Below are 24,239 nucleotides of genomic sequence, written 5' to 3'. Positions count from 1 at the left end.
AATGTTTGATTTTTAAAAAGTCCACAAACAGCAACGCTTCACGCCTGTGTGTGTCTGCGTGCTGCAGGTGCTCGGGTGTCATTTAGTGTGTGCTACAAGCAACTTTTTCTATCTGTGTGTGTGTGTGTGTGTGTGTTCTGAAGAAAGGCCATGTCTCAGCTTACAGATGTGACAGTACACACACACACACACATATAAACCAATGGCGACTAGGCTCCTCTTACCAAGGAGACAGATCAATGCAGTTAGGACCCAGTGCCAGTGTAATGTTTGTTTACTTTAGTTCAGAAAGTCTGGCTCCTCCTGAGCAGCCAGACAGACAGACCCCCCACCACCCTCAGCACCACCACCACCTCTCCAAGCACCTACCCCCCCAGCTCTGTCTTTTCATAATTGATCAGGGGGGTGGCTATGTTCCCTGAGGGGTTAAGACGTGGCAACTTTTTTTTCTCTCTCCCCTCTCTCTCATTTTTTTACTGCCTCCCTCTCGCTCCCTCTCTCTCCTGTCTTCTCTTCCTGTTTGCTCAGGATCTCAATGTACTAGTTCAAACATTGTTCCCACCAGCTGGCAGAGCTGCGCCATATGCACGCCCTGTCAAGGCAGCTGTTGTCATGGATACTGGCAAGCACCAGAAAATAAAATGAGCACCCCTGATTCCTGAGGAAGTGTCACTCTCCATCTGAGTTTTATTTTTTTTTTCTTATTTCTTGCTTCTCCTCCTACTCGTCCTCTTCTTTTTTCATCAAAAACAGAAACACCTGTGAAGTTGTTGTGTTGTGTGTGTGTGTGCATATGTGTGTTTTTTTTTTTTTTTTTTGTACCCCTCCTCTCCCACTTGATGCTCGTGGGCCTGAAGAATACAAGGTATACGGCTGTGTGGAGCCGCAGCAGTAGTGCACAATGTTCTTTTCTGCCAGACTCTTTCATCCATCTGCTCTTGAAGAATTGGAGTGAAGCTGCTAGCCCAGCTGCCACCGTACCTGTGAAGCTGGAGCTCGCTCGTCACACGCATTCAGTACACACAGCCAGGCAGGAGGAGATCTGTAATCCCATCAAACCCTAGAGAAATAAATTACGCCACATCGCAGCCTCTCTGATTCTTATCGTCTCCATGTCTGGCAAACACATCAAAGGGTGTTGATGACAAATTTTACAATTTACAAATATGATTTTTCTCTTCGTGCCATGAGTAAACAGCTGTGAACTAATTTCATCAAGGCAGGGAAAGGTCTCTCTTTCTCTATCTACCTACCTACCCATCTCTCTCTATCTATCTATCACCCATCCTCTGCTCATAAGCACCCTTAATGCATAGTGTAAAACCTGGGCTGCTAGTTAATTCACTCTAAATGTAATCTGATGTTGATTTTGTCAACTTTAATTACACCTCCCAGAGACACTTCACATGGTGCTGCCTCTACTTCAAATTGATATTATGAATATGCAAATGTGGAAGTAATTTGCAGAGAGAAGTGGGTATTTCAGTTGAGCACACACTAGACAGGTCAATTCTACTGACGCTCTGCCATTTTTTTTTTTTTTTTAGCCCAGCAACCCTCCACCCTCTTCTTCAGGGGTGCTCTAGACAAATTGTATTTATCCTTGATCACAGCTCTGTGAATTGTTACTAAAACGTATCCTCATCGTGGTGTTAACCACACCAGAACATGTGGCGGAAAATACCAGGTGATATTTGACAGGGTTTTCAGTCAGAGATGACTGTTTTGTCCCAGAAAAATTTGAACCATCTCTGCTGTCAGTTTCAGGAAATCTAATAGTTTATTTTCAGTGTCTCTTTTCCTCCCTCCCTTCTTCCCCATCTCTCTTTCTCTCTACTTTTTTTCACACTGTCTTTTGTCTTGTGCTCTTTTCTTCCCAGGCCCTACAAGCAGCGAGGCAATTACTCTTGCAGCAGCCAGGCAGTGGCCTGAAATCTCCAAAGAGCCAGGACAAGCAGCGTCCACTGCAGGTAAAGCAGCTCCCCGTCTAATCTCTTAAGTCCATCCATAATACATGCTCCTCCGAAAAGAAGATTTCCTCTGTTCCACAAGTGTGTTTGATTTGCCAACGCAATCCTCGGACCTGTCATTGGAATCCTAAAGCTGGACAAGCCAGTCCCCGGGAAACTAAGCGTCACATAGACACAAGAAAAACACAACAGAGACAGATCAAATCAGAGAGCAGGGTTTTTATCCATAGGGCGTCTGTCCATTTTCAAGTATTCATTTTATGGTCTAAAAATACTAGATGTATATTGTCCATCAACCTGGACAATAGTTAAGACTTCAACTATGTCCAAAGGTTATATGGTGGGATGACAAATTGGTGGACATTTTTGATCCATATACCTTTCTAACTAGATCCATAGTGCTGTTGACACGGAATATCCAGAGGTTAGTTATTATTTGCAAAGACATGTCAGCTTGACTAGTGGGTTACACAGACAGCTAATTTTAACTGCCTGTCAATTTCACTCTTCGACGCTAATTTACCTTATTGATTCGTAGAGCTGTCTATTTCTGTTGTCAGTGATTTGAAAAAGGTCACACTTGTACACATATGCACACACACACACACAAGCAGTTGCACGCGGAGTACACACTCTCACATATATACACATTAACACATAGCCTGCGATCCTCCTTTCTTCCTGGTGTTAAGACTTTTTTCACACCAGCAAGGCTTTCCATTCTGCTCGTTTAAGTCAACAAGACAGTTAGTTGGTTTTCCTGCCTCAAATTATGTAAGGCCCCTTGACATCTGCTCTGTGTTTTTATTATTAGTATTTTTTTATTTAATTTATTTTTAGCCATTTGAAATTGAAGTGTGGGGAGTTTGTGCCCTCCACTCGGCTAATAAGTAATATCAAGGAGCAATGGTTTACCTCATTAGAAGCTCTGTGCATTTCATTAATGATGGGAAATTGGCGTTAACCTCACCCGTTGATATTTTCACAGTCTAACAATGGCGACACCTTCAATTGGAGTCACACCCCTGTGTACCTAATTACGCACTGGCGAAGAGATAAGGTTGGCAAAGACTCAGTCATGCTTTTGCATTTAAATAATTCAACCTCATCAAGCGTTGATATTATCAGTATATTCCCACAAAATGGAAACGGAATTATGAACATATTTTTAAAGACTGTTTATTAGAGTATATATATATATATATATATTTTATTATTGATTTAGCTGTGGGAAAAAAAAAAGAAGTGTTCATTAAACAAGCGCTCTCTGCAGCCTCTGTTTGAGGTTCTGTATGCCAAAGTGAATCGATTCAAACAAATGGGATCCTGATCTACAAATGCCTCCATAGTCACCAAGTACAATACATACATGGTAGGAAGAACAATATTGAATGAGAGCAGTGTGGGTGCATGATAACCGTCAGCCCATGTCCAAGCCCCAGCCTCTAATAACACCAGCAGATGGTAAATATTGAATATTTACATTGCTTACTCCATCCTTGCCTCGTGTTGGTGATATGAATCAGTATGAATCAGAGGGGCCTGCTGATCGGCCTGTCCTCAGCTCCCAACTAATCCATCTGTTGATCCAGCCTTTATTAACATCCTCACCTCTTTGTTCCAAAAAGTCTCCATGCACAGCATCATTGGAGAGGCGCTGCTGACTCTCTCTGTGATACACACCAGCACAAACAGGGCTTGATGCATTCTGGTTCGAGATCATTTCTACAGTGGGAATGTGCTACTGCGTGCCCTTGAATCCACTCATTTCAAATGACATTTTAGCTGTAATACTTCATTGTGCAAATATCAGTATAAAGCGGTAGAAACTCTTACTTGATTAAAAACCCTTGTTTTGCTATTCTTATTGTTCTATTTCTTCCTTCTTGTCAGTACCACTTTTTTTTTCTTTTATTCTTGTCTTGAGGGAGTTTACCCAATAAAGCTGCATTATTTACCTGGATTATGAGGCCACAATGGCTGCTATAGTGCAATATTTTATTAGCTTCATGGCTTGATAAGAGTCAGCGGCAATCAAGCTGCATGTTTTCCACTGGAGAAATCACGCGGATTGATCCCCTTGTATGATTAGCATAGTAGAAAGTGTGAAAGGGATTAATATTACCATGACATCCTGCTTATGGCAGAGACACTGATAAATCCTCTGCCAGTCTTTTTTCTCTCTTCTTGTTCTCCCATCTTTGGTATTTAAGTGCAGGAAATGATCCATAGATCATGGCATGTAAATTATTTAGTACACAAGCATCTAAGTGCCTCAGCTTGCAGTTTTAATTACGCGTATTAGCGGCTAAAGGCTCTCGCCTGACTAATTCTATCCGCTTGCTCATCGCTGCTTCTCAGGAGTTGATGATGCGGAGGCAGGCAGCTCTGGCATCCACATGCACGCACACACACATGTAAAAAAAAAAAAAAAAAAGAAAAAAAAAAAAACAGTCCCACAAACACACATACAAACACACACACAAGCTGCTTCTCCACATTTGCGTAATGTGACAGGTCTATTATTACACAGTAAGCCCACGGGAGCACTCAATAAACACCTATTTCTCCCTGTAAATCCCCGTGCCTCCGCCATGCTGCTTACACGGCTCTCCCAAGGCACACAACACCCTCTCTTCCCTGCTCCATTCTCCTCTGCTCCTCTCTCCCCTCACTCTCCTCCTCTCTGTGGCAATATCCCCCCTCTGAAAGGCATTTATACACTGACATTTGGAATACAAATAAAGAAACGCGGACAAGGAGAGGCGGAGAGGATTACAGAGGCCTATGAATCTGACAGTTGTTTCGCTCGCACACACACACACGTGCATAATGCATCTACACACAGCCTGCACTCATACACAAACACAAGCACAATGACTCTTGCTTAAAGTTCTTACACTGCCAGAAGTGACTTAGTGCAAGTCGTTTGTTAGTGGCTCTATTGATCATTATTGATAAGGAACAGGGCAGAGTTGGACTTCAAGCAGCTTAACACTTGGTGGGCTGGAGGAAGATTCACTAGAACTCACTTGAACTGCAGCGAGGGCTAAGGCAACCCAGACACCACCCGGCCACCTTACCACATCTCCTCCTCCTAACATGTCACCCTGAGGCTCTCATTGTGACGCAGCCACCACATCTATATGTCAGGCAGCACATATAAAACAGGTGGAGTGACCCCCTAACCCTGTCTCATGAGGGCTTGACAGTGTGAAGGTTCTCCCTGACCCTTCTTTCTGTTTGCAGTTATTGTCCATCTGATCTTACCCCAAGTTAGTATTGCGACTGCTGCTTTGCCCCTTTCACACTATCAAGCTGTGAATACCTTTTTACGAGACTAATAACCTCCATCCCATCTGTGCAACACTCGACTTTAAGTATGAATGAAAATATTTAAGGTTTTGTGGTTGGTTTATGGATAGGAAGAGATTTAGCCCTGTTTTCTGTGAATTCTACAGCTTCCTGCCCAGGCCAGTCACATTGGCTGTGGGCACTGGGCCATCCTAGGAAGTGTCACACTTTTAAAGGTCAGGTCTACACGTCTCACCACTGAGCCAATATTATCTCCATAGCAGCTCTCATCTGCTTATTGCCGTTCATCCGGAACACACACACACACTCACACACAGATGCAGGGAAAAGGGCTGCGACGCTAGGTTTCAGTATAGCTTAGCTGACGCCAGCTCGCATGGCTAAAGGATGGTAGTTCACATTTACATTTATGAATATATCTTTCCACTGCATCCCCTCTGGTTGGATCTGAAAATAGAGAAAAATTATCACAGCGAAGGGAAAAAAGAGAGGGGGAAAATATTATGTTATTCATGAGGAAAACTTCTGTTGACTCTGAGAGAGAAAAAGAAAAAAAAAAACGTCAGCACATTTTAAGTCAAACACCCTTGGTTACTGCTTTTGTAACCAGAAAACAAGATTTTTTTTTTTTCACTCCCCATCTCCCTCCCTACCTCTCTTTTTTTCCTGCATTTACAACACCTACAGGACAAGATTGCTAAATTGCGAGGACAGAGCAGGTTCATCATTGTGATGCAAAAGAAGTTGAAATGCAACCCCAAGGCGAGGTAGCTGAGTTTGGGGGATCAAGAGAAAGTGAGAGGGAGGGAGGGATAAAAAAAAAAAAAGTAGCTCAGACCTTTGATGTAGCAGCAACAAATTTACCTTGTGACAGAAGATACATGGGTGCAATAAACGAGTTATACCAGCCCTTACACATGCAATCTGATGATTCTGGCCAGGGTGTTAATTGGATCCTAACCGGCAGATCTGATACGCCTGGGCCCCGGTGGTGAGGGGGAAAGCCTTTCCAAGTGATGAACTATAATTCACTGAGCTGCTTGAAGCACTTGTAATTTACTGTGTGTCACTGATGAAGAGGCTGATCCAGTGGAGGCCATATTACCTGCAACATCAGAGGGAAGTGCCCCCCCCCCCCCCTTACTTGTGCTCTCTCTCTCACTTTCTTTCTATTTCAGCACTCTCCTCTCTCTGCACTTTCTTTTTTAATTCTCTCCCTCTCACACTCCCCCTCCAACCGTCGCCCCCATTTACTCTTGAAATATGTACACCTGCAGGGAGGCATCAGTCGGGAGTGAATTGTGCCAGTTTAATGATAAAGGTGTGACAATTTGTACTGATAATGACACAAACAATGTGCACAAGCTATGTCGCCCAGCTACACTGGTGTACACCACATTCGAGAGGCTTAATCAATGACTATCTGCATGTAGGGATAAATCAATATGGAAATTGTCCTAAGCCCATCTCAGTCTCCTCAGGCTTTTTATTAAAGGCTTTTACATGATGGGTCTTTATGTTATGATAAATTGCACTTCCCATGCACTGTTGCCACACAGCTATGGAAATTGATTTAGGAAAACATTTAGTAATCTACTTAGCTTCAGTCCTGACAATCCAGAGTATTGATCTCCCTAAGCTGAAAACATGACATGCATTTGAGTGAGTGTAGCTTGCACGCATACATGTGTGTGTGTGTGATTTGTACATAGTAAGCACATGTACTTCTTGCGTACCGCACACTTGAACTTAAGAGTGAGACACTTGCCAGGCCAGCTGCCCTGTAGCCTTGGTGGTCCTCCACTGGAGAGTCCAAGCTATCAATAATCGTGTGGCAGTAATTGGCTAGTAAATGAGCAGTGTCAGCTGAAAGGGAGCTGAGAGGTCAGAAGTCCACAAGCTACAAGGGGTAGGGTTGGGGGGAGTCTGAGTTTGGGCCCTGCGCCCCCTGGGATGCTCAGGAGACTGAGATGAAATAGGGAACGGTGGGTGGCTGTGGCGAGGTTTCTCCCTTTTTTTCCCCATGGTTTCTTTCTCTCTCTTTCCGTGTGTAAAATGAAGCTAGTGGCTTAATTAGCAGTGACTCACCCTGCCAAGGATCCACAGTAATTACCGACTAGGACCCTTCCATTTTTCATTGCATTTATCTTAGCTGTGTCTGTAGCGCAGCTCAGTCCCTTGTCCAGTGCTACAGGAACAACTTCTGCTGTTGATAACCGCCCCGTGTTCGCTGCCCCCATAATGTTTATGGCCGACGCGTAATCAGCAGTTTCCCCACGTGCTTATTGCTGCTAAGTGAATTGTACAGAAGGAAATCGAATAAAAGGAATTCCTCAGTGCTGGACTTTAATTGTTTAAGTTTGAACTCTGATACACCACTTATCTCCTGCTTTAGGTAATTTGTGTTCACTCATAAAAACTCTTTGCTCTAAAGATAAAGCACCACACAGCGGAATGCTTGTAATTGCTGGAAGTTTGTCCATTGGTCCGGACAGTTGGAGGCAGGCGGCTGTGTTAGCCAGCCAGCGAGCACCGTGCAGTAGAGATGTGATGTTTTGCATTTAATGCCAGAATGCCCAGTTTAATCAAACATAACAAGGAACTTGGGTGCCAGCTTTGCCTGGAAGAGATACCTGAGCTCTCTGCAGAAGAGCTTGACCTTTTGCGAGCCTTTGGAGAGGCTGGTTACAGGCTGCGGGTGTGACAAGAGTGGTGTAATGATCTGCTTGTTCTAGTGAGGGTCCCACCAGTGTTTTCACATCAGGAGCCAATTTAAAGGTCCTTTGTTTTGCTCTCCAACTCTGAGGGCAAACCACATGACTTCAAAGTTCATGTCAATACAGCTCATCCTTCACTTTAAGACAAGGGACATAAACAAATAAGGGTTCAAATGGTGAGCACAGTTTAAAACGACCATGTTTCTTACAAATGTCCTTTTATGCAAGGGGTGGCATTCAAATGACTTGTCCAAAGCTCATGTGGAGGCAACTCTTTTCTCTCCAAATTTGCACTATTAAAAACAGGAGAAGCACCTTTTCTATTATTAAGGTTCCCAGTGGCCACATCAGCTGCAGTTAATTTCAAACAATTTAATAAATCACATTAATATTTTTTGTGCACCAGCACTGGAAATATATCCTTTTTGACTACAGAGAAACAGAGCCATAGCCCAATTGGATATCATGGCTCCTCTTCTATGAAAAAGAGTCTATTCACGGTGTGTGGATGTTTATGCCATTGCCATCGTCTAGTAAATGCTCATTAATTTTATCCCTTCGTGGCAAAATCATTTCTAGGAGAGGCAATTCAGCCTCCTGTTCCTTTCAATTCACCGCTCACGTCAATCAAGCCCTCGTGCAGTATCCCGCAGAATGGAGGTGTTATATTCCTGCAATTATCATGTCATATACTCGAAAATGTAAATGAACGTGTGTGTAAAATTAAATTTATGGGTTGTCAGTGAAGAATAAGAACCAGGAGAGCAATTACTTATCTGCTTTCATCTTGGAGCCTCTGATACGTCAAGCAGAAAAGCATGCAGTTAAATGCTGGAATTAGCATTATGCTGCACTTCACAATGGACGTGGGCCAGTGCCTTTTCTCCCCTCTCTTTCTTCCTCCTGCCTTTTCTCCCTTATTCTTCCCCTCTTTTTGTTTGGAGCAGTCATGAAATGAAGATGATTATCACCCATTACATCTCTAAAAAGCTAATGAAAGTGTAAGAGGAACTTCCCACTTTCAGAACCTAGTTGTTTGCTGTGTTGATTTTTTTTTTCCCCTCCTCTTCTTTGTTGAAGTCTTGTTTGGTTTTTATTCATTGTTGCTGAAATGCTGCATTATTAATTTACAGGTATCTGACTACGAATGCTCACATTTCACCACTTAGACAAAGAAGAAGCTGTTTGTGAAATTTATTTTTAATTCCACTCTATATATGGATGTGCATACATTTGTGTTAAATCCAGCATGTCTTAAGCGTGCATCCCTTTTGTGAACCAAAACATCTTTGAGCCAGCATCCAATTAATAGTCTTAATGAGTGCATCTCTCATGTTGTTTCTCAGCTGCACTCGTCCCATTGTCATGGCATGCAACACAAAACGAGGAGTGACTGCAGGGGTAATTACTTACCTAGCAAATGTACCTTCAAGGGTTAATAACATTGAAGGTGTAAGCACAGCATTTGCATAATTACACACAGACTGTTTAATTTGCAACTTTTGACGGCTTTTGTTCAGCACCTCGCTTATTGTGAATGCATTTTCTTTTTTGCGCTCTCGCATTGAGGAGTCCAGAGAAGAAAAGAGATGTACCACAACATCCTCCTCCTCCTCCACCTCTTCCACCTTAGATGGAGTCCCTTCTCTCTAAGACCCTAATGAACAATGGAGGCAGGATTTGTTTGAATATGAATATGAATGTGCAGCGGGGCCGGCTGGAAGTTGACCTTCAGCTGTGATTTTCAGTTCATCAGGATTAGTCAAGGCGGGCGATCAGGAGCCACTAATGCATAATGACTTCTAAAATGAAAAATGTGTAGTGACCATGCAAATGTCTCGGCTAATCAAAGAGGGGGGAAAACCTGGGGTGGGGGGTAGGCGTTGAGGAGAGGAGAGCTAAACAAGGACGTGTCAAGGCCTGACAGAGAGAGAGAGAGAGGGAGAGAGGGAGAGAGAGGAGGAGAGAGAAGGAGGGAGGGAGAAAAGACATGCATGGAAAGTAATCAAGGCAGCTTGATTAGATGGCGATGAGGACAGGGATGTTTTATTGGCCCCTTGACACACCATATAGGCTAGTTACTGTCATGGCAGCTCTGTGCCAAACACTGTTGCAATTAGCGTCAGTGAAGGTGTTACTACATGTTGACATTTTAATTGTCTTATAGTAGCATAAAACTTGTCTGTCAAGATTTTTTTGTTGACAAGATGCAGAATCCAGGCCTAAGAAATGTTACATTAGTCCACTGTTAGAAACATCAAACCAGCAGGGTATTGGATGCTAAATCATTCACTCAGTGTTGATTTTATTTTCTTTAACTCAAAAATAAACACAAATCAAAAGTACTGTTTTCAAAGTTCAAAAGTTGTTCAATTTTTAAGCAGCCACAAGGAGCTGAAACTGTGCAATACGACTGTTAGCCCGCACTCCCCTGTTAAAATGTGTGCTCACAATCAAAGACCGTGGAGAAACGTGTCTTTTTCGATTGATCTAAAGCCTCAGAAGTCGCTTTCGCTGCCTTCTTAGAAGAATTTAGCAGAAATATAGTATATGTATATATCTTTGTTTTGTTTTGGTGAAGTTCTTCTACTGCGATTTGACAGCTCGTATTTTAATGATTATCACATACATTTTTTTGAAAACGGCACGTCAGCAGAAAGGAAGAAACAACTGTGCTTTTGACTGCTTTTGTGAGAAAGTAAAAACTTGACAAACTTCACTGCAGAGGGCATCTAGTAAAAAAAAAAAAAAAAAAAAACGCATTAAAAAAAACTCCCTACTACTTAAGTAGAATTGTTCATGTCTTTTTTTTCCATATTTCTGTCCCTTCCAACATAAAAATATTGCTTAGGGTGAACCCCCAACCTCCCAGCCACGACCCACCACATCACGCTGATTGTGCCTGCCATGTGTCCACTTCATCAGTGTAGTTTTAATCAACTTTAGAGTTGTGCATTTTCACGCTGTTTTACAATAGCAGCACTAATAGGCATGCTAAAGTGGGGGAGTTCAAGGGTCCTGCTAATTAAGGTCTACGTCTATTTAAATCCCTTACTTTTCCCAGCGGGGTGGAGGCAGGAAAATAAGATGAGCAACACAAAGGCACAGCACCCATCTGTCCTTCAGCATCTCCTCTAGGCTGCCAAGCGTCACGGCCAATGGAGGCCTGCTCTCCCTACCTCTCAGTCACCAATTACCACACTCCCAGTAGATCCATGCCAGTAGGCCTGACGCACTTCTCTGATGCTCTATTTTTCTCACTTTCTCCCTTTTTGCTCATCTCTCCATCCGTCTCACTCCTGTGCTCTCATTGTTTACTCATCTCTCCTGCCCTTTGTCACTTTTCTCACCCATTTTACCTCTCCATTGTACCCAATCCTGTTTATCACCCCCTTACTGTCTGTTTCTGTCTCTCATTCCACCCTTTCCTCCCTCATCCTCCCTGTCCAGGTTCCAGTGTCGGTGGCCATGATGAGTCCCCAGGTGATCACGCCGCAACAGATGCAGCAGATCCTCCAGCAGCAGGTGCTTTCCCCCCAGCAGCTCCAGGCCCTGCTCCAGCAGCAGCAAGCTGTTATGCTACAGCAGGTACACACACATTTACACACACACAAACACACTCACACCTAAATGCATACACACCTAGACAAATATTTAGGCACAAACCCTCTGGCGCATGCAGATGCACACATGCCTAAATGCAAGCCGTGCCCCATGAGCAGTTTCTGAAATGCAGCTGATGCAGACAAACACGTAGTGATGTGGGTGCACAAACAGAAACTTAGAATTGGACATGATTAACCACACCTGCACACACATACACAACCATGTACAACAGTAACAACACACACATCCAAATCTAGTCTTACAATCACACTTTATTATTTTATTACCTCTTTATTTCACCCTTAAAACACCCTCATTTGGTGTCACTGTTTGGTTTGTGTGCAAACATGTACGAAAACACACACATACACACATACACCCCACACATCCCTGAGTCACTGCTGTGCCTGCGTGTGTGTGTTGCAGCCACCAGTCGCTCATGCCAACTCACCGCAGCCCAGTGTCCTTGACACGCTTACCGAGAGGAATCTGAAATTGACGCACTTGTTCATGTCACCTCTAATTAACTGTCTCTAGTGTGTTGCTGGTTCAATTCCCTGACAAGCATCCATCGGGGACTGAGAGAGTAGGGCAGAGTTGGATTGAACAGCAGAAGCTGAATGATAGGTGATGGATGATGTAATATTTGGAATCAGCTTGAGAAAGCACACACTTGGCACAGTCTCGTGTCAGAGTTGAAATACATTTCTCATTCATAGATTTGATTAAGGGAAAGAGAATTGTTTAATTAAGAATGTCAGTCATCCTGATTATTCCTCTTCATTAAGAGTGCTCAGACTCTACATTTGGTTTCGGTACAATGCCGTGGCTTTGTGCTCCTTTTTTCGCAGACACGTCAACGCACTTCAGATTTTACACTTGAATTTTTAAACATGGTCAGTCTCAGCATAGAAAAGTTTATTATATTGAATTAAGTTTGTCATATGGAACAACCAACGGGTGGTTGATTGATGTTGATTAACTGACTACAGCAAGCGTCACAAAACATTTTTCATTTGCTCCTGGGGCTCCTGTTCATTTTTAATATTAGTGTCTGTTAAATCTTCTGGATATTTCTGTGGCAGCTAGCCGAGAACTGGACCGTGCATTCCAGGGTCCTGCTTCGTGAACTTCTCCTTCAGGCCAAACAGCCATGTGAAGTTTACATGAAATAAAACTAAAACCATCTTTTAAATAGCTGCCACAGCCTGTGTGTTAAAGGAATCAGTTCAGTGTTGCGAACCTGTTCCTGAGAGGGTTTATTCTGTTTGTTTCAGCCACTCCAAAGGAAGTCAAAGCACTCTGGCAGCCAAATGTGTAGTTAATATGATGAATTGTTGCCCCCTACAGAACTGTGGGACTATTAAAAGCCCATATGGAGAAGACTGTGAAAGACAGCAGAGTTACAAATGCCAGAAGCAGTAGAAGATATAATTTATAATGTGCAACAGTTTCTGCATAACTAACATGTGAAGTACATCTGGAGCTGAAGCAGTGCAGGCAAGATTAAGAGAAAATGTCTTGTTAATTGTAGGGGATCTACTTTAAGGGTTTTTGCATGTGAATCTAAATCAATTAGATTTAGTTATACAGGCCCAGAATGACTTAAAGTCTGACTCATATCATTTTGAAGCCAGGGTCTGTAAATGCTCTCGAGTTATTTAGGGTTATATTAAAAAGAAAACAGGGATGTGCACTTAGGTAAATATGTGCATGTGCATTTCCTTAATCTTGTCTTGGTCCTCTGTCTGTGGGGTGTGTGTGAATGTGTGTCCACAGCAACACCTGCAGGAGTTTTATAAGAAACAACAGGAGCAGCTTCATCTGCAGCTTCTCCAGCAGCAACACCCTGGCAAGCAGGCTAAAGAGGTACGTGCACCACATGTACAGATTTACACCACCTTTAGTTTCCACACCCAATCAAAGATGTTAACAACTCAGAGGAGACAGACTGTGAATGTAGGGTGTGTGCATGTTGAAAATCAAACCCTCTCCCATAGAGCATGTATGCCTAATTCTCTCTTCATTTCAGATTTCTTGTTTTGGAATTAAGTTAATTAAGCTGGTTATTGTTTAGTAATGATATTAGTTTGTCACCAGTAACTAACCCCTTAGCACAATGCCATCTGTACTCTTGCAACTCTTCTTGGGAATGACTCCATTAATGAACTGTTCCAAGGGACGATGACAAACACTATGCATATGCACATGCTCACACATACTCACTGATTTATTGAAAGGAGACCAGAGACAAAGGGTCCTGGGTCCAACTCGTTAATGAACTGTTTCTGTGGGCGTGCAAACACACACAAACACATGCACCCCCCGCTAAAGTTACAGTATACCATAACGCTCATAAATCACGGTGACAGGCAGACGGTCGACAGACATGGCTCCGTCTCGTTCTCTTTGGCTATCAGAGAAGAGGAGACAGGCATGACAACCTTAGCCACATTTACGTAACCGTGCTGCTGCTGAACCCTGAGAGCCAGTCTAGAGACACATCCAGACAACACTGTACGTGTAGAAGCAGTTAAATTGATCAGAAAAAATAGAAAGGTATCACATAAACACGCACGCTTTGTCCTTTTTCCTCCCTCTCTGCGTTGCACCTCTCAGTGTCTCTTCAAGCAGCCCATTATGCTGCCCCTACAGGAAGCCGCAACTGACCTCCCGGCGGCTTTGTTTCTGTTTGGATTTGTGAATAGAGTTTTTCAGGGCCCCCGCCATCAAATATGGAATAGAAATTGCTCCCTTATTTCTCTTGAGGCAGGGTGGAGGAGTAGGGAGGGCAAACTGCCTCCCTCCATCACTCCATTATGCAGCCTGTTTTCCAGTGAGCGCATCACAAGTTTTGCCCCCCCCCCCCCCACACTCTACCCCCTGCCTCCACCTCCATGCTTTCCCAGGTCCACACTAATATAAACATACAGAAACACTTGAGTGTGACATGCTGTATGCATGTACACATGTATGTGAAGAGGAGAGGAAAAACATTGAAATTAGAGTTAAAAATTTACCCATATGCATCCACCCCCTTTTGACCTGAAAGACAAAAAAGATTGAATAAATTCACTTATTACCTGAGTTTTCTGTTTAAAATAGACATTTGTCACATGGCACTGTGTTACAGCTGAGAGCCAAAGCTTTTGTTTCTTCCTAAATTTCACTCCTCCTCTGACTTGTTTTGCTGCGGTGACTGAGCTTGATGTTTTTCATTTTGTTGTTGTTTTTGTTGTTGTTTTGCACTAAGCTTATGCAATTGCCTGTCTGGCCCAGCGATAAACAACTCTGTGAGGCAGCGAGGAGAACAGAGAGGGGGGGGGGGGTGTGGACGCTGTGCATGTGTGTGTGTTTATATTTGCGTGTGTGCATTCACACGCACATGATGCTGTAAATCTCTCACTCTGCCAGCTCCCTCTGGCCACATAAGCTGTAACAGACCATCAGTGAAGGCGAGACAATTAACTATCAGTGGTGGAGGGGTGGGGTGTGGGATGGAGGATTATACCGGAGGCTTAGTATCATACACAATCACAAGCCACATACACTGACAGGCTTGAGAGCTGGTATATCAGCGCGGCTTTGTGCCTGTTTGTGTATGTGTTCTCATGGACGCACGCAAAGAGACAAGAAGGCAACAGCGCTGTGGTACAGCCCAAAAAACAGGAGGGTAGACTAAGTGAGCACAGACAGAGAGGGAGAGCGTGCAGAGAGGCAGAAGAAGAGGCAGAGAGGTATAGCTAAGGTCACGGCAGAGGCGAGTGAGTGCAGACTCTCCACACACACACACAGAGCACAAACACCGCTCCGTCTTCTCACTCCTCTCCCTCTCTCTCAGTTGTTAATTCGTCTGTAATTTTCCCTCCCTCCTCTCCTCTCCGCTCCTCTCTTGCTCCTCTCCTCCTCCTCCTCCTCCTCCTCTCTATAGCAACAGCAGCAGCAGCAGCAGCTGGCCGCCCAGCAGCTCGTCTTCCAGCAGCAGCTCCTGCAGATGCAGCAGCTCCAGCAGCAGCAGCACCTGCTCAACATGCAGCGGCAGGGCCTGCTCTCGCTGCCCGGGCCCGCTCCCGGCCAAGCCGCCCTGCCCGGACAGACCCTGCCCCCGCCAGGTAAGAGGAGGGGGAGGAGGAGGAGGAGGAGGAGGAGGAGAACCGGAGGAGGGGAAGGGATGAAAGGGGGTGGGAGGGGGAGGGAGAAGGGAAGTGTTGGATTTGGTCGTGTTGATCCTGAGCACGTGACTTGCAACAGAAGTGGTCACATGCTTCCTGTGTTTTGTCTGCAGGTGTGTTTGTCACTGTCTGGACGTCTTTCACTGTCCCTTCGCGCTGTCAGTCTTTCATCTTGTGTCTCCAAGTCTGTCTGTCCCACTCCTCCTCTGTCTTTCTGTCCTGGCTGTCTTTGTCTTTTCTCATTGGTATGCACCTATGTCCCCTCTAAGTATGTTCATCTCTAATTATGTTTGTCTGTCTGCCTTCCCCTCATTGGTATGCTCTTCTACCTTCCACTTTTTCCTCTAACTCTCCACATGATCATTTTGTTTAGTCTTCCATTCTTCCTCTCTCACTCTCCCTCTCTCCTCTTGTCTGATTATGGCTTTCTTTGTCTACTGCCGTTTCTCTCTCAGCTCTGCCCTGCCTGTGTTTGTGTTTGTTGTTTTTCCATCTGTTCCTATTCCCCCGCTCCCCAGCCCCCTCCTTTCTTCCCCGGTTGTTGTTGTTGTTGTTGTTGTTTACTGCCTTCACTGAGAGCCAGGGAGAGAAGAGTAAAAGGACAGAGAGAGAGAAAGGAAAGCAGGCTCCATTTTCTCCTCCTGAGCCAAGTAAACACCTATGTTTGTTGTTTACCACCAAAATGGCGGAGACAGAAAACAACAGCCAGGGAGATGTTAGAAGGAAATCAAAGGAGTGAGTATTGCCTAATTAGTTGCCAGGCTGAAAACAACCAGTGGACAAAGCTTGTTTATCTCAGATGCAACATGCACACGTTCACTGTAATCAATGTTTTATAGCTCTTGCTCGTTGAAAACACCCAAATGTTTGAGACTGAGGACTACCTGAGTAATCTGTTAACAGGTAGCATCAGTATCTAACTGGACAGAGTAGACGAAGAACAGTTTTATTGATCAGCACTGTATGAGTTTAAATTCAGGTCTGCAGTGTTGTAGCAGAGGATGATTTTCGCTTAGTGAGGGTAAGGCCTTCAGTCATGCAGCTTTATAAAACTTTTCAAGGTGCTGAATAAAGTTTGGGATTCAGCTTTTGCCTCACACTGGATACTAGGATTTGCATTTAGTTGAGCAGCCTTATTGATACTGTGTACACGAAGTTTAATTGTCTCATTCTTCTTCTCTTTCTTCCTCTCATCCTCTCCCTACTCAACCCACTTTTGCTTCCCACTCTCTGCTCTCTTCTCTGCCTTTGTTTCTCTGTTTCTTTTTCTTATTTTTCTCTAACCTCTTCATTTCTGTAGCTGGCCTGAGCCCCGCGGAGCTCCAGCAGTTGTGGAAGGACGTGACCGGAGGCGGCGGTCACAGCATGGAGGACAACGGCATCAAGCACAGCAGCAGTGGCACTGGCACCGGCGGAGGTGGCGGCGGTTTAGACCTCTCCACCAACAACACTTCTTCAACTACCTCCTCCTCCAATCCCGCCAAAGCATCACCGCCTATCTCTCACCATTCCATTGCCAACGGACAGTCCCCTGCCCTCAACCACAGAAGAGAGAGGGAAAGGGAACGGGAAAGGGAGCGAGAGAGGTACAATAACTGAAATGTCATCTGCCCACCTTTTTCGATACAGCACCACAGAAAAAAAGCAGAGGAGATGAAAAGTTTACAGAGGCATGTTTGTTACCCATCACACAAGCTTGTTGTTTTTGTGCCACGAATAGATGTAAGAACATATTAGAACACCGCCCTCCCATCCAGAGTATTTGTCCTCGTTTAAAATAACAGCATTGCTACTACAGGGAAGACATGATGTTTTGTTTATTTGTTCAATAGTTTATTAGTGTCTTGGTAATATTAAAAAAAAAAAATTGCCTTGTACTCCCAGGGGACCGTGTGTGCCATTGAACGCACTTAGCTTGCACACAGATATCAAAAGCAGGCAAAGGAAGCCATGCAGGCAGGCGTACTTACAACAAGCCTCTCTGGCAGGCAAGACAAGGTAACCTGCTTGTACATTAAGTATTTAGTGCTTTCTCTCTTTTCTTTTCCCCCCCTTTTGAAAATTACCTTCCTTGCTTACTTGTCATGTAAACAGAATACGTGATGCCTTGAGTGGCGTTTCCAGGATGTTTATCCTTGTGATGGCGTCTTTTATAAATGCACCCCGCACCAAAACACTGAGTGTTCACATATCTGCCTATCTGGCCCATGCATTATTCAAAGGCTTTTCTTGGGCGATATTATAATAAGGACTTAGGGTAGCGGTGTGTGCGTATGTGTCTGTGTGGATGCTTGGTAGAGACTCACACTGGAGGTGGAAGTGCTGTGTAATTGGTTTAAAGTAGATGCTATCTCTCCACTACCACTAAAAGGAGGCTTGAAAAAGATATCTTTAGAAGGAAGACAGAAGGAAAGAGAGAAGTAGGGAGGGAATGAGAAGAGAAGGAAGAAAGGCGGGGAAAAAAAAAGACTTTTTATCTGCCTGTGTCCCGAGGGGTGTGTGGTGTCTCATAATGATCGAACAAGGAGTATTGTCAGGAGCACTGCTTACTAACATGCCACAGATCGATGTGGGGGGAAGCCCCACTGTAAAACACAGTGTGAGCTGTGCCAGTGCTAACACACACACACACACATATTCATGGGCCACACACACAGACATGCATGCACATCGTCATCAACCATACACAAACGTGCACAGACATAACCTATAAGTAGACAAACATGCACACACACATCACGCAACACACTCTTATTCGCATTTTCACACACAGACAGACGCGCACAGCAGTGCCAAGACGAAAGGTTAAACTGTCATCTTTAATAGGATGTGCTGTCTAGGCAGGGTCGTAACTTATTTGGGTGCCATTTGAAAAACGCCAAGCACCCCTGCTCCCCTCGTCCTCAAAGAACATAAGTTACACACAGTATTAATCTCCTGATGAAAATTATATGGCTGTCTGGATTTTTAATGTTTACTTGAAAGCCTCCACCCCTCCTCCCCATAATAGCTTTACAAGATGGGATGGTGGCTGTGGTGGAGACAAAGCTACAGTTCACTGTACTGTAGATTTCCACTGGGGATGTTAGCTGAACTTATGTTCAGCTAAGATGTCATAATGTGGTTGCATATAATGATTATTTAGTTCGACTGGACATGAATAGTTAGAAATGGGAGCACACGGAATTATTTCTCTCACCCAAGTTTTCAAAGCATTTCTGTTTCAGTCAGCCGTTGTCAACGTATATGTACAGTTCTCTTTCATTCTGTTTCTCCTATAGAGCCTCAGCTATTGAGCGGTTCACCTGAACTGACCTGGTTTCGCCTCTTTCTTGCTGATAGTAACGTCACACAAACTCACAAACCCCCTGCTTCTCTTTGCTTTTTTGTTTGTTCATTTCTCTCTCTCTCTCTCTCTCTCTCTTTTTCATTTTTTTGTTGCTCTGTCTCCAGTTCACTACATGAAGAAAGTGGAGGGACCCACCCACTGTACGGTCACGGTGTGTGTAAGTGGCCCGGCTGTGAGAACATCTGTGAGGACTTCGGACAGTTTCTGAAGTAAGAATGACCCAGATGTTATACTGCTGGAGATGATGTCTGCTCACCTGTCCTTGTTAATGTCGGGTTTTTCTTTTTTTGTGTGTGTGTGTGTGTCTGTGTACAAGAAGCCAGTGTGTATTTTATTGTGAGACACACAAAAGTTATCCCTTACACTACAGCACCTCCTCTCTGTGGGTACAGAGGAGCCTAACAAAGAAAACATCACTGCCTTTCAAAGAGCACATTTTGACCTTCCAGACAGGCAGTTGACAGAGTTCAGCTCTAGCAGCGCAGGATTCAGACCAACTCTGATCCATAACAAATCTCCTTCCTGGCGTGGAAGGGCCTGATAGGTTTGTGAAAAAGCGTCAAAAGCTAATGGCAACTCGCACGGCCGCACACTTACCTCCACAACAAAGGCCCCCATTCACTGTTGTCATGGTGCAGGCGCCAGAGCGAATGAACTCTTCATGCTCCATCAACAATTTAGTTAATTAGCTCATTTGTAATTGGCCGGCTTTGTTGCCAGGATGTTAGTGGGGGGACATCAAAGGAAGAAGGTGTTTGCAGCGCTGCCGATTACAGGTTATCACATTGCCACTCACTGAGAGTCTCTCTCTCTCCCCTCTCTCTCTCTCTCTCTCTCTCTCTCTCTCCTCACTATCACTCTTTCCCTGGTTCCCTGCTCTCACACAGAGAAGAAAAGAGAGGGAAAGCTTTAATTTGAATATTCTAATTAGATTTGTAATTAACTGTGAAATAATGATCTGGCGAGTGTTTTTCATGGGCTGTAAATGTCCATGTGAATTCGCATAAACTCTTGAAATCAGGACATTGTTCCGGCATATTTTCCAAATTATGCATTTTTCTACAGTAGCGATTGTAATAACTTGCAGAAAGCTAAAAAAAAAAAAAAAAATTACTGATACAAGAAACTAGTCCACCCATGGGGATGTGCTGCACGATTTAGGTCAGGCATTTGCTAATACTACAGCAGCAGCTTGTGAATTAAAACTAAAAGGTGTATCTGTGAAATGAAATGACTCCAGTAAACATAGTGTTTACCAGTCTTTCTAAGGCACAGCCAGACAGGACATTAGGCTGCATTTTCCCACTCTGTCAAGGTGTACAATACACTCCACGCAATCATAACTGACAGCGATGGATTTAAATGAATCCGAGGTGAATGTAGATTACAACTATAGCCTGACAAGTGTGTTTGCTCATCCCCTGTGGAAAGCGTGCCACATACATGTTAATGTCAATATCAGTTTTCCAGTGCGGGGCCCAGCACATCCATAGGCATCATCCTGTGTAAGTTTAGGACTCATTCTTATGAAAAGCCACTTTGCTGTGTGCGATCCATTGTCCGACCTGGTCTACATGTATACTAGTCCAGGTAGAAGAGTTTGCCTTGCAGCTCGGGAACAGATGTGTGTGTGAGAAGGCAAGTCTGTATCGGATTAGCAGGTTTTCTGATATCTTGTCCTATCACCTTGGTGCACTTACTTAAAGAAGACATCAGTCTATCCGTCTGCACTATACGCTCTGTTCACACACAAACACACATAAGTCTGTGTGCTCTTAGGATACTGTGTCTTGGTAGCTTAGCTGGTTATTTAGGTGAGGCACAGAGATACGCCGTATAAAGCGATGTGCCTGTGAATCCGGTAAGCTGGTAAACCAGTGCAAAAGGACACATGGTTGTAAAGACAAACTGAAAGAGCGAGAAAGACAGACGGAGGGAAAACAGGTAGATTTCATACTTGAAAGCAAAAGCACAGGTTGGCAGACGGTTTTGTAAGAACGCTTGCCAGAACATTGGCTGCTACAAAACAGAGCAGTTTCTTGGTTCAGCTTCCCCCAACACATCCCTGCAAGTCAGAGGCTGGCTCTGTACTGTAACCCAGCCAGCACATGAAAACAGACACCAACAAAGAAGGCAGACTCGTCATCAGAACAAAGATGGCTGCTCTGTGGCGTGCCTTGGAGCAGTGATTGTCGGTGTCAGAGGGAGTCCTTTTATGTTTCAGGAGATGCCAGTCGACTACACACACACCGACGCGCACATGCACACACACACAGGCACAGTTTAAACGGGGTTACATAAAGCGGGTGTCAGATTTAGATGACAGTTTAGATGTTGGTAGTTGGGTGTGGGTTACGTTTGCGGGGGGAGGCGGGGGGACCCAAGTCAAGCTGGCGTCTCGTAGCTCGCTGTAGGAGCTCAGCTCAGCGGCAGTGACACGTTTAGTCACCTATTGTTTTGTTGCATGAAGAAACTTGTCAAGATCAGCATTTAATAGCTCTTCAGTGTGCTTTTAAGTGTTCTCACCTGGAAAAGGTAGCCGCAAGGTGGCTGGCACCCTGAATTAGCTCTCTGAAGTTCAAAAATGAAATAATATTGCTGGGAATGTTTCTTGAGTGGTGGGTGTTGGAGTTTGTGTGTGTGTGTGTGTGTGTGTGTGTGTGTGTGTGTGTGGTAGTTACACAAGATGAGAGGGAAAAACATTAACGCTATTAGTCTATGTGCTAGAGCTATTATTGTGCTGTGAGCCTTTATGGTAAACATAAAAAACAGAAAATGCAATAAATGCTTGAACATTTAACTTCTTCATAAGGATAATTTTCAAAGCTTTATGAAGCCATGGTTTTTATAGAGCACTACACTTATTAATTTAAATTATTCCCGATTTCAGGAATGAGTATAATGATTATATAAAAAAAGATTATACGAGACCAGTATATACAAGTCTTCTTCCCCATACTTTGGCCTTTTACCTCATACGCCCTCTTTTAATTTGATGTCCTCCCACATCAAAAACATACAGTCAGTCTACACATAAACAGATATTTGCTCTCACACACACACACACACTTAACTCTTCCACTCTCTGTCACCACTCCGCTTTCCTTATTACTGGCAGGAAGGCAGGCTCCATGTTAAAATGGCAAGCTCAGCCGCTAACCTGAACGCTGGTGTCTGTAACCCACTGCTAATTAAACCCACAAGGCACCAGCCAAGTGTCTTCGTCTCTATATAATGTACACATACACACATGCACACACTGTGGAGGCAGACAGGCAGGCAGTCAGGCAGGCCCCTGGCCCCTGGATAGCTGAGTTTCCCTCTACCCCTCCACATGTCTACTGCTCTGTGACAAGACCTTTAAAACGGAGGGCATTACTTATGCACCACCACCATTGGGAGAGTGTCTGTGTGTGTGTGTGTGAGTGTATATGTGCTGATGCCGTACGTGTGTAGCTACATATGGCTGTATGCTTCTTCAGTTTCTCATCTGACTGAACTGGTGTTGGTGTGTGTGTTTGCGTGTCACGCGTAGACAGTTAGAGGGCCTAACTTGCTGTTCTCTGCTGGGCGTTCGTAGCCCCTGATAATACACACAGACAATTAGCAGAAGAGCATCATCCATATATGCTGGCTTGAGTAGATTTATTATTGGGCCCTTAGTGGACGTTGATGGCCTATACATATTCATACACACAGCTGCAGGGAAAAACCTTTGAGATGTTTTGCTCCCTTCTCTTAAAGAGAACTGAGAAACTGCAGCATCCAGTGAAAAGAAATCTTTATCTGGTGGTTGGAAAAACAACGTCTGTGTGTCTCACCCGTCCATTCCTGTCAGTCTTTATTTATCAGTCTCTTTGCCTCTTTATTTGCTGTTATTTGCTTTGATTTCTCTACCTTTGCTACGTCTCTCGATCACCATCCTTTCTTCCACGTTCTCACTTGGCCTTCATCACATGGGTATTTCCCTCTTCAGCGCAGAAATCAATGGGCCTCTAAAGCGAGATTTGAACAGTAAACATAAACAGTAGACGGGCCTGACTGTGAAACAATCATCCTCCACCTCTAAGTTTAAATGGTTGCACCTGGATGCTACAGTTAAGATGAATCTCTTTGACTCCTTCTTCTTTTTGTCTCTATTTCTTCTTTCTCTTTTTTGCCTCTATAATTAGAGGCAACCAAAAGGTAGCAAAGATCAGAGCTTTGGTGTAATGACAATTTTCTCACATGGATGAAAAAAAAAATCATATAAGAGCAAAGGGCTTATAAGGAAAGCAGTTGTGTAATTAGAGATGACAGTTTTGTACTTCAGAGAGGAGAGACATACTTAGTATGTTTGTGCCCACATCTCAGTAAATAATATGTTCTTTATTATTGTTTTCTGTCTGCCCGTCTGTGTCTATGTCCCCCCCTCCTCCCTCTTCTGTCTTTGTGTGGCATTATTAATGCACAGTAGGACATGCTGCCATTTGAATATTTCATAAATGCATGTAGTAATCTGCCTGTAATCACCTTGCTAACTGGCCAGCGGTGGAACGTGTGTGTATGAAAATAGCTGGCTGGAGGACTGTCGAGAGGCCTTCATGGACAAACACACACACGCACACATACATTGACAAAATATAAGAAAAACAAGCTGCTTGTCGATGAGAGGCAAACTTAATAAAGATTTTTCCCCCCCTCTCTTTTTTTTGTAATGAGGTATCTTCAGGGACAGCGAGCAGCCCGCTCTGTGCTTTTGAAGCAGCTGTAATTCATGACACACGCCATACATCAAGTGCATAAGATAGCATTATGGGCAGTGAAATGAAAAGGGTATTTGCAACATTAGTTCCCTCATCCTTCGAGGGACGTGATTAAATGATTAATGAAATGCCCCCTTTTTGCATGCGCATTCTGAAACAGCAATTAGGCACAGGGCTGGAGAAATCCACCCCGTTCGTCCCTCCCCTCTCCGCCGCTATCCCTCATCCATTCCACTCCCCCATCTCTCCTTTTTTTAATGCTACCTCATTCTTGATTTATAATGAAACATTTCTGAGCATTAGAGCTGAAATGGTTACAAAAGTATAAGCAGGGATGAGATGGAATGGTTTTAAATGTGTGCAGT

At 44.0% G+C, this 24,239-nt stretch overlaps 1 protein-coding gene across 6 annotated transcripts in view; it reads left to right on the top strand.

Moving 5' to 3' along the window:
* The window catches only part of foxp2 (forkhead box P2), a 104,367-nt gene that overhangs the window by 58,321 nt on the left and 21,807 nt on the right, over positions 1-24,239 (top strand). For all 6 annotated transcript variants that reach the window (XM_041029849.1, XM_041029851.1, XM_041029847.1 and 3 more), the window contains 6 exons: positions 1,881-1,970; positions 11,453-11,590; positions 13,388-13,477; positions 15,540-15,720; positions 17,081-17,366; positions 19,234-19,338. In XM_041029849.1, the coding sequence (XP_040885783.1) occupies positions 11,471-11,590; positions 13,388-13,477; positions 15,540-15,720; positions 17,081-17,366; positions 19,234-19,338 (782 nt within the window). In that variant the 5' untranslated portion in view covers positions 1,881-1,970; positions 11,453-11,470. The remainder of the gene's footprint in view (positions 1-1,880; positions 1,971-11,452; positions 11,591-13,387; positions 13,478-15,539; positions 15,721-17,080; positions 17,367-19,233; positions 19,339-24,239) is intronic.

This window comes from Toxotes jaculatrix, chromosome 22 (assembly GCF_017976425.1).
Source record: "Toxotes jaculatrix isolate fToxJac2 chromosome 22, fToxJac2.pri, whole genome shotgun sequence".
In the NCBI taxonomy this organism is placed as follows: Eukaryota; Metazoa; Chordata; class Actinopteri; family Toxotidae; genus Toxotes; species Toxotes jaculatrix.
This window is presented reverse-complemented; position numbering and strand designations above follow the sequence as displayed.